This window comes from Salvelinus fontinalis, chromosome 5 (genome assembly GCF_029448725.1).
Source record: "Salvelinus fontinalis isolate EN_2023a chromosome 5, ASM2944872v1, whole genome shotgun sequence".
Lineage (NCBI taxonomy): Eukaryota > Metazoa > Chordata > Actinopteri > Salmoniformes > Salmonidae > Salvelinus > Salvelinus fontinalis.
This window is the reverse complement of record NC_074669.1, coordinates 4,416,291-4,430,105: the sequence shown is the minus strand read 5'-3', so window position 1 is coordinate 4,430,105 and position 13,815 is coordinate 4,416,291. Positions and strand designations below refer to the sequence as shown.

Sequence of the window (13,815 nt, the reverse complement as noted above, 5' to 3'; positions counted from 1 at the left end):
GCTGGCAGGTTGGCTAACAGCCTGCTGCCTGGCCTGCACCCTATTTCATTGTGGGGCTAAAGGAGTTAGAGCCCTATCTATGTTGGTAGATAAGATGAGAGCACCCCTCCAGGTAGGATGGAGTCCGTCACTCCTTAGCAGGTCAGGCTTGGTCCTGTTTGTGGGTGAGTCCCAGAAAGAGGGCCAATTATCTACAAATTCTATCTTTTGGGAGGGGCAGAAAACAGTTTTCAACCAGCGATTGAGTGCTGAGACTCTGCTGTAGAGCTCGTCACTCCCCCTAACTGGGAGGGGGCCAGAGACAATTACTCGATGCCGACACATCTTTCTAGCTGATTTACACGCTGAAGCTATGTTGCACTTGGTGACCTCTGACTGTTTCATCCTAACATCGTTGGTGCCGACGTGGATAACAATATCTCTATACTCTCTACACTCGCCAGATTTAGCTTTAGCCAGCACCATCTTAAGATTAGCCTTAACGTCGGTAGCCCTGCCCCCTGGTAAACAGTGTATGATCGCTGGGTGATTCGTTTTAAGTCTAATACTGCGGGTAATGGAGTCGCCAATGACTAGGGTTTTCAATTTGTCAGAGCTAACGGTGGGAGCCTTCGGCGTCTCAGACCCCGTAACGGGAGGAGTAGAGACAAGAGAAGACTCAGACTCAGACTCCGACTCGCTACATAATGGGGAAAACCGGTTGAAAGTTTCTGTCGGCTGAATGAGCGACACCGGTTGAGCATTCCAACAGCATTTCCCTCCAGAAGCCATGAGAAAGTTGTCCGGCTGCGGGGACTGTGCAGGGGGATTTATACTAACGTTACTATCTGTACTTACTGGTGGCACAGACGCTGTTTCTTCCTTTCCTACACTGAAAATACCCTTGCCTAACGATTGCGTCTGAAGCTGGGCTTGCAGCACAGCTATTTTCGCCGTAAGGCGATCGTTCTCCTGTATATTATGAGTACAGCGACTGCAATTAGAAGACATCATGTTAATGTTACTACTTAGCTTCGGCTGTTGAAGGTGTTGACGAACCATGTCCAGATAAAGCGTCCGGAGTGAAAAAGTTGAATGAGGGAAAAAAGTTGCGATGGAAAAACTAAAAATATAAACGGTAATTAAAAACAGAAACAAAACAAAAAACGTAAAGTTGTCAGCTAGCAAAGTAAAGTAAAGTTGGCAGCAAAACGCACAGCAACAAAACGCACAGCAACACGCACAGTATCATGCTCATTAACCTGTATCATGCTCATGAACCCGTATCATACGCATTAACTTAAGTGTTTCCTAATAACAACACCTATTGTGATCCCTCTCCTTCTCTGTGGAAAAAAAAGACAAGACAGACGGGACAGGAGTGATTGTCTCATAAAAAGATTTATTTTTTGCCTAAATGTACAAAGGCAAGTTACAGTATTGTATAAAAAAAGACATGTGGCAATGTACACTTTACATAAGAGAGAAACACTTGGGGGCAAAGAGGGGGATGAACCAAAACAAAACATAGCAATAAAAAAAGCTGTAAACATCTTTCTTTCAAGTACCGATGACTGATACCGATGACTGATACCGATGACTGATACCGATGACTGATACCGAGCCACTGCTCTGTGGACGTGGGTTTAGGGGGCGGGGTTATGAATAAAGAAACAGGAAAAGGAAATCCAACAGGAACATTTCGTCCTCCCGCGGCGTGAGTAACACAAGGAATGACAGACTACCCAAGCACAGTGAGACAACACCTCAACAACAGCTGCCGTGGGAGTATGGTCATTAACCCATTTCTCTGTATTAAAAAAAAACAAAAAAATCCCCAAACTCGATCCTCAAAAAAAATGTATCAAGCGCTTTTTTCCGCTTATCATTTAAAAAATAAAAAAACTTTTCATCAGCAGAGGTTGTGGTTTAACAGACCCGTTAAATGACTATTAATATATAATCTGGTTCTAACCTCACCTACCATCTCACTCCATACAGAACGTGTTAAAAGCATTTTTTATTTTTTTTAAACACTGGCTCTTCTCCCATTGTATGACAAGACATATTTCCAAACAAAACATAAACCCTCTACTTCAGAGAAAAGGACAGGGGGGAAAAAAATTAAAATCTGTGCCAGCATCCAATCACGGCTGAGCATCAACAATATTGTGGTGAGAGTAGGGCCTATCAACCAGGTCACCTGTCAACAACATTCACACACCAGTAACATATGAACTGACATCACTACAGGACAGAACCAAAGTCAACCTTGATGAGCCTACCATAGAAATAGAAGCAATAGAATGGCGTTCCAGCCGTCATTGAACATTGACTTGAATGGAGATCCCCTTTTCTAGTGACTGGATCGTTGTGGATCCTACAGGCCTCTTATATTAGTGTTTAGCAGGGAATTGAACTGGAACGTGTCTGATTAGGAGAACTATTAGAGTATTACTGGAATGAATGGACTCTCACAGGGGGCAGTGCTCTGAGCATGGACTATTTAATTGTTCATGATAGCATTCGCCTGCTCTCTTGGTGAATAAAACGCCACTTCAGTGGCTTTGAGGTCTGTTTAACCGCCGCTGCCACAACAAACGTCTAATTCCCCTCGGCTTCGCTAAATCACATTTATGTATAAAACACACACACACAAAAAAAATTGAATTTATTAGTTCAGATTTCCTGTGCTGCTCTACCAAGCACGCCAGATCCACGAAGGGCAAGGAAAGCATCACGGCGAATCAGATTTACTGATTTACAGACAAGCGGTTGAGTGGGCGCTGTGCGGCGGCAGGATTAGTGGGAGGACGCAGTGGGAGAATCTGCTGAGTTCTACCTCTCTATCACTCCTCTGTGCACAGCTGCTCTGCCCTCAGCCCGGCCCTCAGCCTTTGTCTATCCCGGCAGGTAGTAATAACAATACAAAGCATTCATGAGCAGTATCTCATGGAACCCAAAAACAAAAAAAACAAGAGCAACAAATGAGGGTTAAAACGACATGGTTGAAATGTGACTTGTTTTCTTGAGGGTGGTCGGGGCGGCTTGGGAATGTGTGCGACGAGGGACTAAAATGGCATCATAGGCTTCAGGAGAGGGGATACTACTGGTGGAGGGGTCAATAGAAACAGAGGCTACTGAAGGGGTGGAGTCCACAGTTTATCATATCAACGGAAAGGGGGGAAGAAGGCTAACAAGACAGAAAGCATAGGACATTTTCCGATAGCGTCCAACAACCTTTGAAAAAATAATTCCTCTGTACACTATAAACAGAAAGCACAGTAAGAGGGCGGGGATGGGAACAGTGTCCCAAAGCAAATGTGCATCTGACTTGATCCACTAGGAAGGACATTGTGCGGGGTAATGTTTCCACCATGCAGCCACACACAGACAGACAAGACAGACAGAGTTGGAAAGGAGAGGAAGGTGAGAGGAGCTGGGCCTACAGGAGACTCCATTTTGCAATTGCTCTCATTCACCAAAACATTAACAGGGGCATGTGCCAACTCCCAGTAACACAGCACTCCACAACTAGAAGTCCTTGAATAAATATTACAGGAGAGAGCTGCCCATCTCTCCATCACTACAGGGCAGAACAGAGGGAGAGAGCTGCCCGTCTCTCCATCACTACAGGGCAGAACAGAGGGAGAGAGCTGCCCGTCTCTCCATCACTACAGGACAGAGGGAGAGAGCTGCCCGTCTCTCCATCACTACAGGACAGAGGGAGAGAGCTGCCCGTCTCTCCATCACTACAGGACAGAGGGAGAGAGCTGCCCGTCTCTCCATCACTACAGGCCAGAACAGAGGGAGAGAGCTGCCTGTCTCTCCATCACTACAGGCCAGAACAGAGGGAGAGAGCTGCCCGTCTCTCCATCACTACAGGGCAGAACAGAGGGAGAGAGCTGCCCGTCTCTCCATCACTACAGGACAGAGGGAGAGAGCTGCCCGTCTCTCCATCACTACAGGACAGAGGGAGAGAGCTGCCTGTCTCTCCATCACTACAGGCCAGAACAGAGGGAGAGAGCTGCCTGTCTCTCCATCACTACAGGCCAGAACAGAGGGAGAGAGCTGCCTGTCTCTCCATCACTACAGGCCAGAGGGAGAGAGCTGCCTGTCTCTCCATCACTACAGGCCAGAGGGAGAGAGCTGCCTGTCTCTCCATCACTACAGGCCAGAGGGAGAGAGCTGCCTGTCTCTCCATCACTACAGGCCAGAACAGAGGGAGAGAGCTGCCTGTCTCTCCATCACTACAGGACAGAGGGAGAGAGCTGCCTGTCTCTCCATCACTACAGGACAGAGGGAGAGAGCTGCCTGTCTCTCCATCACTACAGGCCAGAGGGAGAGAGCTGCCTGTCTCTCCATCACTACAGGACAGAGGGAGAGAGCTGCCTGTCTCTCCATCACTACAGGACAGAGGGAGAGAGCTGCCTGTCTCTCCATCACTACAGGACAGAGGGAGAGAGCTGCCTGTCTCTCCATCACTACAGGCCAGAGGGAGAGAGCTGCCTGTCTCTCCATCACTACAGGCCAGAGGGAGAGAGCTGCCTGTCTCTCCATCACTACAGGACAGAGGGAGAGAGCTGCCTGTCTCTCCATCACTACAGGACAGAGGGAGAGAGCTGCCTGTCTCTCCATCACTACAGGACAGAGGGAGAGAGCTGCCTGTCTCTCCATCACTACAGGCCAGAGGGAGAGAGCTGCCTGTCTCTCCATCACTACAGGACAGAGGGAGAGAGCTGCCTGTCTCTCCATCACTACAGGACAGAGGGAGAGAGCTGCCTGTCTCTCCATCACTACAGGACAGAGGGAGAGAGCTGCCTGTCTCTCCATCACTACAGGACAGAGGGAGAGAGCTGCCTGTCTCTCCATCACTACAGGACAGAGGGAGAGAGCTGCCTGTCTCTCCATCACTACAGGACAGAGGGAGAGAGCTGCCTGTCTCTCCATCACTACAGGACAGAGGGAGAGTGAGTGCAGCAGTCATATCTACTGAGCATCCACTGACAGCTCTAGAGAGAGTTTCCCTTTGTGTTCTTACATGTCCATTGATGAGGGAGGACTGCAGATAACCCATGATGCAGTTTGGTGAGAGACTAGCAGCAGCGACTGCCAGACTGTGGCTTGCAGACCGTTCTCATATAGCCATGTAGGTCCCAGACAGTGTGCACAAACAGACAAAACAAAAGCCTTGTGCACTTTACGACCTGGGCTGCCTGTCTGTCTGTCTGTCTGTCTGTCTGTCTGCCTGTCTGTCTGTCTGCCTGTCTGTCTGCCTGTCTGCCTGTCTGCCTGTCTGCCTGTCGGAGAACCCCTCTCCCCCTCTGCAGAGCCCAGTGAAGATGGATGGAACTAGAGGTAGCATCTGAAGAGTCCAGACAGCTCCTCTGATTAGCGCAACCTGCCGGGTCACAGAGCTCGAAGAGCACCAGGATGGTACATCCCTGCTCCTCTCCGTTCCTCTTCTCTCTAAGCCAAAGTACCTCCAGGCACAAATATATCCTCTCCCTTTAAGCCGGGGTCCTTGCTGAGGAGCTGGGAGCTGGAGCAGATGCATTGGAGCTACTTTGTAAACTGGATGACCCTTTGGGAAAGGAAACGAGGAGACAGCTGTCACCGCCACCACAGAAAGGCCAGAAGTGTTCAACACAGACACAAACAGCCAAAGGAGTTTGTTTTACCACTGGGTCAGAGTGAGATGGAAACACAGCCGTCAAGCCAACAAGACACACAAAGAAAAACAAATCAAATAAACTGCTAAAATAATACAAAAACATGAATAGTGATGAGACTATTCATGTCACAAAAATAAAAAGCACAAAAATAAAAAGCCGTGTACAAATAAAAAGCCGTGTACAAATAAAAAGCCGTGTACAAATAAAAAGCCGTGTACAAATAAAAAGCCGTGTACAAATAAAAAGCAACAAAAAAACAAACACGGATAGTTTGACTCTGAATGAACTCAAGTTGGCGATTGATAACTTTTCACACAAACAACTACAGATTCAACAGAGCCTGAACTTGAATGTTTCCTCCCCTGAAACTGAACCGAGGAAGAGGAGGGCTGTCTCTGTCAGTATAAGGAGAAGAGCAGCTTCGGCTTGCATAGAAAGCCCAGAGTGTTGGAGAGGGACGGAGACAACGAAAACCAGTCGCTCCCCTTTCAGTCACCCCTCCTCTGGCCCAAACAACGACCCCCCCACCAAAAAAATAACAGAAGGGGGAAAAACATGGGTCCATTGCAATGCAATGAATGTCTCAAAATGTTCTCCGGGTCAGTGGGTAGTTTGGTGGATGGATGAAAGAACCCAGAAGTCAAGCTGCAACCCTATCACGCTCAGGCTCAGGGTCAGCCATCAATCCAATAGGTCCATATCTCTATGTAGTGATTCCAAACTTAATCCAGTATGTTTCTGATTGAACCCCTCTCCCATCTACACTCTCCACTTCCAATATGGCCCGTCCGTGTGATAAGGCCTCACTCCATCAGAACGCGTCAGCCTCGTCAGGCCGTCCCTCAGACCTTTTAGTCCATCACGTGAGTGGTGCAAAGGAGTGACAGGCTGGCCGGACAGAGGAGGGGGCTCGGCGAGCCCTCAAGCCAGCCACGGGAAGCCCTGCCGTAGGGTGGCCACCCCACTAGCGGAGGGAGGAGGAAGCAGAACAGCCGGAACAACCAGGCAGAAACTAAAAAAAATACACCAAACACCATTGAACTGATGTCTTAAAATGAGCTCTGCAGCAGGCTTCTTCGTGTGATCCAGTCACATGGCTCCAAGCAAGGTCGAGGTCAGCCAATCAGGTCTCCCTGTGGGGAAAAAAAGAGACGGGGAGAGTTATATGACAGCAAGGCTAAGAATTTAACATCCACATTCAACAAGATGATTGGCCTGTAATTAGCATGAATTAAACAAACCTACATTGTCGTTAGGCCCTACAGATAATCACACATACTGTATACACTGACACTTTCAATGAAATGTAGTTGATGTTAGTTCATATTTTGTCCAGCAGAGGGCATCATAGACTGCAGTGTCATCAAACAACCAGAAATCCTTCTAGCAGTCAGACAGAAGCGTTTATTTATTTTTTACTTAGATAAAATGAAAGAGATACACTACATGGCCAAAAGAATGTGGACACCCCTTCAAATTAGTGCATTCGGCTATTTCAGCCACAATTGAGCACACCGCCATGCAATCTCCATAGACAAACATTGGCAGTAGAATGGCCTTACTGAAGAGCTCAACTAGTCAGTTCATCAGATTTCTGCGCTGCTAGAGCTGCCCCCGGTCAACTGTAAGTGCTGTTCCAACACACACTACCGAGTTCCCAACTGCCTCTGGAAGCAACGTCAGCACAAGAACTGTTCGTCGGGAGCTTCATGAAATGGGTTTCCATCACGAGGCTGCTGAGGGGAGGGACGGCTCATAACAATGGAAAGGCATCAAACACCTGGAAACCGTGGAAACCGTGTGTTTTGATGTATTTGATACCATTCCACTTACTCACCTCCAGCCATTAACACGAGCCAGTTCTCCCCAATAAAAAAGGTACCACCGACTTCCTGTGGTTTCCATGGCCGAGCAGCCGCACACAAGCCTAAGATCACCATGCGCAGTGCCAAGCGTGGACTCTGGAGCAGTGGAAACACGTTCTCTGGAGTGAAGAATCACACTTCACCATCTGGCAGTCTGACAGATCAATCTGGGTTTGGCGGATGCCAGGAGAACACTACCTTTATAGTGTGAACTGTAAAGTTTGGTGGAGGAGGAATAATGGTCTGGGCTGTTTTTAATGTTTTGGGCCCCTTAGTTCCAGTGAAGGGAAATCTTAACGCTACAGCATACAATGACATTCCAGACGATTCTGTGCTTATCACCAAATATCAGTGCCCAACCTCACTAATGCTCTTGTGGCTGAGTGGAAGCAAGTCCCTGCATCAATGTTCCAACATCTAGTGGAAAGCCTTCCCAGAAGAGTGGAGGCTGTTATGACAGCAAAGGTGGGACCAACTCCATGTTAATGCCCTCAATTTTGGATTGAGATGTTTGACGAGCAGGTGTCCACATACTTTTGTGGTGTAGCCATGTAGTGTAGCAATATTGGCACTATTCTGGATCAAAGAGTATATTTAAACATCAGGAAGAAACGTGTGTGTGTGTGTGTGTGTGTGTGTGTGTAAGCAGGGTCAGTTTGTCCATTTGTTGGAGGATCTGGTTCCTCCTTACCATTCTCATCTCCGTGCAGGGGGGTACATGGAGGGGGAGGAGGCTTGTTGACTGGCAACTATGGCTGATGAAGAGAGACCTGTGAAGGAAGAGCCACTAGTTACATACACCTCCATATAGTCATAACTCCAGATTTAGTCAATACACCAAGTTACAGATGATATTTTGTTATTGTTTTCTTTTCCGTAATACCTTAGGTAGGAGAAAAAGGTCTTACAAAGTAATATCATTTTACAGATAGGTGATTGCCATAGAAAAGCGTTTGTCCTTGTGCGTTCTATTGGAGCAGTTAGCCAACGCTGAAGGCCGAGATGTGTCCTAGTGCTTGTTTGTGGGCAGGCGTCCAGCCATTACTTACCTGTGGCGTAGGACAGGTCGTACTGCCCCGAGAGCAGCGGGTAGCCCAGGTGGTGATGGGAAGGCATGATGCGCTGTGAGGGAGAGGAACGCGGCCGGTCCATGTCTCGCTCGGCCACAGCGCGCTCCCGTTCCCTTTCATGCGAGGAGGTCTTCTCGCCGACCGTGGGCGACTTGCTCTTGTACTGGCTGGCGTGCTGGTGAAGGATGTCCAGGGCCTTGGCCTCGGAGGACGACTTGCCACCGACCGCGGGGCTGGCGCGCGCCGCCTTCTCGCCGCCTTCCTCGCCCGGCCCCATCTTACTGCCATAGAATGAGTAGTAGGACCCTGTCGGTGAGAGAGGAGGTTAAACACCACTGGAGTCATTAAACCATTTACAATCAAACAAACATGAACATTAATGCATATCAGGGTTCCTTCATCATTTTATTTATTATTTCACATTTTGTACATCATCATAATACAGATTTTAACAATCCAATGGCATAGCTGTATGTACAGTGCATTCGGAAATACTTCTATAAATAAGGTACTTGTTTTTTATTTTGAATTACATTTGCAAAAAATTCAAAATAACCTGTTTTCGCTTTGTCATTATGGGGTATTGTGTGCAGATTGATGATGGAAAAAAAAGCCATTTAATCCATTTTAGAATAAGGCTGTTACGTAACAAAATGTGGCAAAAGGGAAGGGGTCTGAATACTTTCCCGAATGCACTGTATCCTGTAAGCAGGGGCATTAACTCTTACCAGGGTAGTTCTGCATCATGACTGATGGCAGCCCGCGGTAGCCCGGGTGGCTGGGGTCATAGCCCTGGCCGTAGGCGTAGGCTCCATGCATGTAAGGCATGTAGCCTTGGTGCTGGGCCATGGGAGAGGAGAACTGCATGTGGCCAGCGGTGGCCCTTGGGTCCTTTCCTACCCCCCGGTGTTCCTCCAAGGCCAAAGACAACCGGGGCTCAACCCCCTCTTTGCTCTCCTCCTTTGGGGTGACGTCTTTGGGCCGAGCCCTCTCGTCCCTGCCCTCCTTGCCCTTTCGGTCTCTGTCCCGCTCTCCTCGGTCTCTGTCTCTTTCCCTGTGGCGCTCCACGTCCTGTGGTTTCTGGGCCTCAGGGTATTTGCTGGGGTAGAGGTAAGGCCACAGCCGCGAGTCAGGCTCCTGAAAAAAACACAAAACATCTCATCAGTTGTGTCCTACAAAAATGAACCTTCACTTAAACATTTCCCAGAATACACAAACCAGCATGCACTTCTACTCAGTTTTATAGTGATAATTTGACATACATTTGTCTAACATCCAATCACAATCAGCCGATTCAAACACAACCGTGTCAGGTTACCTGTCTGTACCACATGGCCTGTTCCATGGCCGAGGGCCTGCCGGACTCCATGCCCGCCTTGGGTTCATCCCCCTTCCCGTGGTGCCCTCCTTCACTCAGCTTCATCTTCAGCCCCTCAGCCTGATGTGCCGGCGCCTTGGCGTCCTCCCCCTTGGGCATGATGACCGATGACTTGGTCTGCTCCGAGGAGGACGAGGGCTCTTTGGGCGGCTTGCCCTGGGGCAGCCCACCTTTGCCCAGGTCTGTGACACTGGGAACCTTGGAGAGGGTGGGGGGCACCAAAGCCTTCTGCTTCCATTCCTCACCACGCTCCTTCCCTGAGGAGCCCTCTCGCTCTCGCTCCTTTCCCGCAGCGTCTGATTTCTTCTCGGCGGCGCGGTGCTGCTCGGCTACGACCTGCCTCTGCCGCTCATCGTACTGCTGCCGGTAGGCCGGGTTGGTGTTCAGCAGGTGGTTGTGGTAGGCCTGGTCCGGGTGGTAGGCGTACGGGGGAACGTAGGCATACTGGTTGTAGTAGAGAGGCTGCATATACATGTTGGAGCGCTGCTGGATGACCGAGGCCTGTTGCTGCTGTTGCCCCGGTCCAGAGGCACCCATCTCGGTCTTACGCTCCTCCTGCTGCTCCTGCTTGACCTTACGCTCCTCCTGCTGCTCCTGCTTGACCTTACGCTCCTCCTGCTCCTCTTTTTTCACCTTGACCTGGGCCCCCTCCTGTTGCGTGGCCCCCGTGGCCGACACCCCCGGGCTAGGGTTAGGGTTGGCGTAGTTTGGGGAGTAGTAATTCTCGTAGCCGGGATAGTAGGGGGACTCCTTGCTGGCTGTTTGGGTGGGGAACAGGGCCTTCTTGGCCCCCTCTCGGGTGGCCTGCTCCTCAGACTTGACTCCTTTGACACCCTCCACCCGGCCCTCGCCGTCCTCGCCCGCGTCCGAGATGTCAGAGTAGGCCGGGCTGTTGGTCTTCACCGAGGAGTTGTCAGCTCCGTTTTGTGTGACCACATGGAGTGGGGTGAGGGGCTGGGCCATGCCTCCAGCCTCTATCCTGCTGGCCACACCGATGGAGGGACTGGGAGCGTTGTCGGTGAAGCTGTATATCTTGTCCGCCTCGGCCTTGATGCTGGCCAACCGGCTCTGGTGGGGGTCTGATGAGCCGTTCAGCAGCCCGTCGCCTTTGCTCCCCGGGTCCGAAGATTCAGAGTACGGGCTCTTGCCCTCCTCTGGCTTTCCCCCTTTCCCTTTGGGGCTATCTCCCTCCTTTCCTGCCTCCTTCTTCTTCTTGTCTTTCTTCTTCTTGTCCTTGGAGCCGCTCAGCGCTGGGTTCACAGGCGAGGGGTCTCCCAGTGCCAAGGGCTTGGACTGGATCGCTTTCAGCTGAGGGCTCTTGGGGATAGACTGAACTGCTGAACCAATGGCAGGGGTGGAGCCAGGGCTGGCTGCAGGGAAGCCTCCTGCCGTCTGTAGGGAGTAGAGCTGCTGAGGTGGTATGGTCGGGGCGATGGGCCGCGTTGACTTCATGCCCTTCTGGGCCAGCTTGTCTGCCTTGGAGCCGCTACCCGTCTTCTTGGCCTTGTCCTTCTTGTCATCCATGCCGTCGTTGCTGGCCTCGTCCGTTAGGCAGGGCCCGTCCTCACAGCCATCCATGGGCATGCCCCCTGCCTCTAGATCGACCTCGCAGGGCTTCTTTTTACCTTGCTTGGAGCCAAACTTACCCGAGGAGGGCGACGGAGTCTGGGCCTCAAAGCCCCTACCCTTGGGCGTGACTGAGCGGGCCGGTGACAAGCAGCCCTTTTGAGAGATGGAGGCCCCATTGCAGCTGCTCGGATCGGGGTGGAGCGTAGAGTCCTCCCCGTACTCACTGTCCCCATCCATGTCCAGCTTGATGTCATCATCATTGTGGGCACGGGCCTGGTGGTACTTGAGGCCATTAATGTGCTTGTACTTCTTGTTGCAGTTGGGGTGCGGGCAGTCAATGAGCACTGGCGAAGGGCAGTTGCGGTCGAGTTGCTGCGGGGGCAGTGTCTCCATCTTTATGCTGGGCTTGCCAGGGAGGACGGCGTGAGGCGGCTGGGGTACTCCTCCAGGGAGGACGGCGTGAGGCGGCTGGGGCACTCCTCCAGGGCCGCTGTTGGAGTTGGTGCGCGTGCGTTTGCTGCCCTTGGTGTCCTCTGAGCTGGAGTTGGGCTCCATGTCTGAGGCTGGCTTGTTCTTGCGCTTGTTAGTCGACGAAGGGCTGACTTTGACGTCTTCTGTGTTGCTGTTGGGCGGCGTGCCCCGCCGGCCCTTGCTGCTGCTGTTGGCGGCGCGAGTCTTGCTGGTGCCGCTGCCCTTGTTGTCCGACGAGTTGCTGTTCTCGTTGACGGGCGTGTTTCCGTTAGGCCTCATCCTCTTGCCCCGGCCCCGGCCGTTCCTCATCTCCAAGTCACTGGTGGGGGACTCACAGAACCTGGAGGAAAACCAAAGCCAGAGAATTAAACCTATTCACCATTAATACGCCACCACAATAACAGAGCCTCAAACCATAGAACTCACTGCCCCCATCAATCCCCATCACAATAACAGAGCCTCAAACCAGAGAACTCACTGCCCCCATCAATCCCCATCACAATAACAGAGCCTCAAACCAGAGAACTCACTGCCCCCATCAATCCCCATCACAATAACAGAGCCTCAAACCAGAGAACTCACTGCCCCCATCAATCCCCATCACAATAACAGAGCCTCAAACCAGAGAACTCACTGCCCCCATCAATCCCCATCACAATAACAGAGCCTCAAACCAGAGAACTCACTGCCCCCATCAATCCCCATCACAATAACAGAGCCTCAAACCAGAGAACTCACTGCCCCCATCAATCCCCATCACAATAACAGAGCCTCAAACCAGAGAACTCACTGCCCCCATCAAACCCCATCACAATAACAGAGCCTCAAACCAGAGAACTCACTGCCCCCATCAATCCCCACCACAATAACAGAGCCTCAAACCAGAGAACTCACTGCCCCCATCAATCCCCATCACAATAACAGAGCCTCAAACCAGAGAACTCACTGCCCCCATCAATCCCCACCACAATAACAGAGCCTCAAACCAGAGAACTCACTGCCCCCATCAATCCCCACCGCAATAACAGAGCCTCAAACCAGAGAACTCACTGCCCCCATCAATTCCCATCACAATATTAGAGCCTCAAACCAGAGAACTCACTGCCCTCACCAATCCCCACCACAATAACAGAGCCTCAAACCAGAGAACTCACTGCCCTCACCAATCCCCAACAACAGCCAATAGATAGAAGCTAGATATTAAAACAATACTAACTAAAGCTGGTGAACCACTCAACGGAGCTCTCACAATCCTGTTGCTATTCTCAGTCTCTGAATCATCACTGCTTCGAGGAGGGCTATTACTAGCGGGCCCTGGGAGAGGACCTGGACCTGTGACAGATTCTGATCCTCTCGTTATCCCCCAATCTCGACAGCCCAGTGTGTTCTGACAGATCGCCAAACGCCACGGGGCTTGACAGGATTAGGCAACGCTGATCAGATAGGAGATAACATCCTGCCTTTACACAACAGCCAACAGGGGGTAGAGAGAGAGAGAGAGAGGGGTAGGGAGAGAGAGATGTAACTAGAGATAGGTAACAAGAGAGAGGTAACGAGAGAGAGAGAGGTGGGCGAGAGAGACATGCTCAACTTGAGCTCCTGATATATTTAATATTTTTTCTTCTTAAAATGAGATAAACACTCGAATCTAAAAAGAATTCCAGACAAGTGATGAACAACAACTCTATTCAATCAGAATAGAAAAAAAGTAACGTTTCGCCTCAAGTTAAGAACTTTTGACTCTAGCTAGCTAGCTACACAACAAAGACCTAGCCAGCATGCTAACAAGCTAGCCAGAAGATACGAGC

General features: G+C 50.5%; 1 protein-coding gene across 7 annotated transcripts in view; it reads right to left on the bottom strand.

Moving 5' to 3' along the window:
• Window positions 1–1,361: 1,361 nt before the first annotated feature.
• LOC129854930 (zinc finger protein 609-like) overlaps window positions 1,362–13,815 on the bottom strand; it is a 211,010-nt gene continuing 198,556 nt past the window's right edge. For all 7 annotated transcript variants that reach the window (XM_055922116.1, XM_055922117.1, XM_055922122.1 and 4 more), the window contains 5 exons: window positions 9,908–12,347; window positions 9,318–9,726; window positions 8,569–8,895; window positions 8,211–8,289; window positions 1,362–6,787 (listed from right to left, as the gene is read on the bottom strand). In XM_055922116.1, the coding sequence (XP_055778091.1) occupies window positions 8,216–8,289; window positions 8,569–8,895; window positions 9,318–9,726; window positions 9,908–12,347 (3,250 nt within the window). In that variant the 3' untranslated portion in view covers window positions 1,362–6,787; window positions 8,211–8,215. The remainder of the gene's footprint in view (window positions 6,788–8,210; window positions 8,290–8,568; window positions 8,896–9,317; window positions 9,727–9,907; window positions 12,348–13,815) is intronic.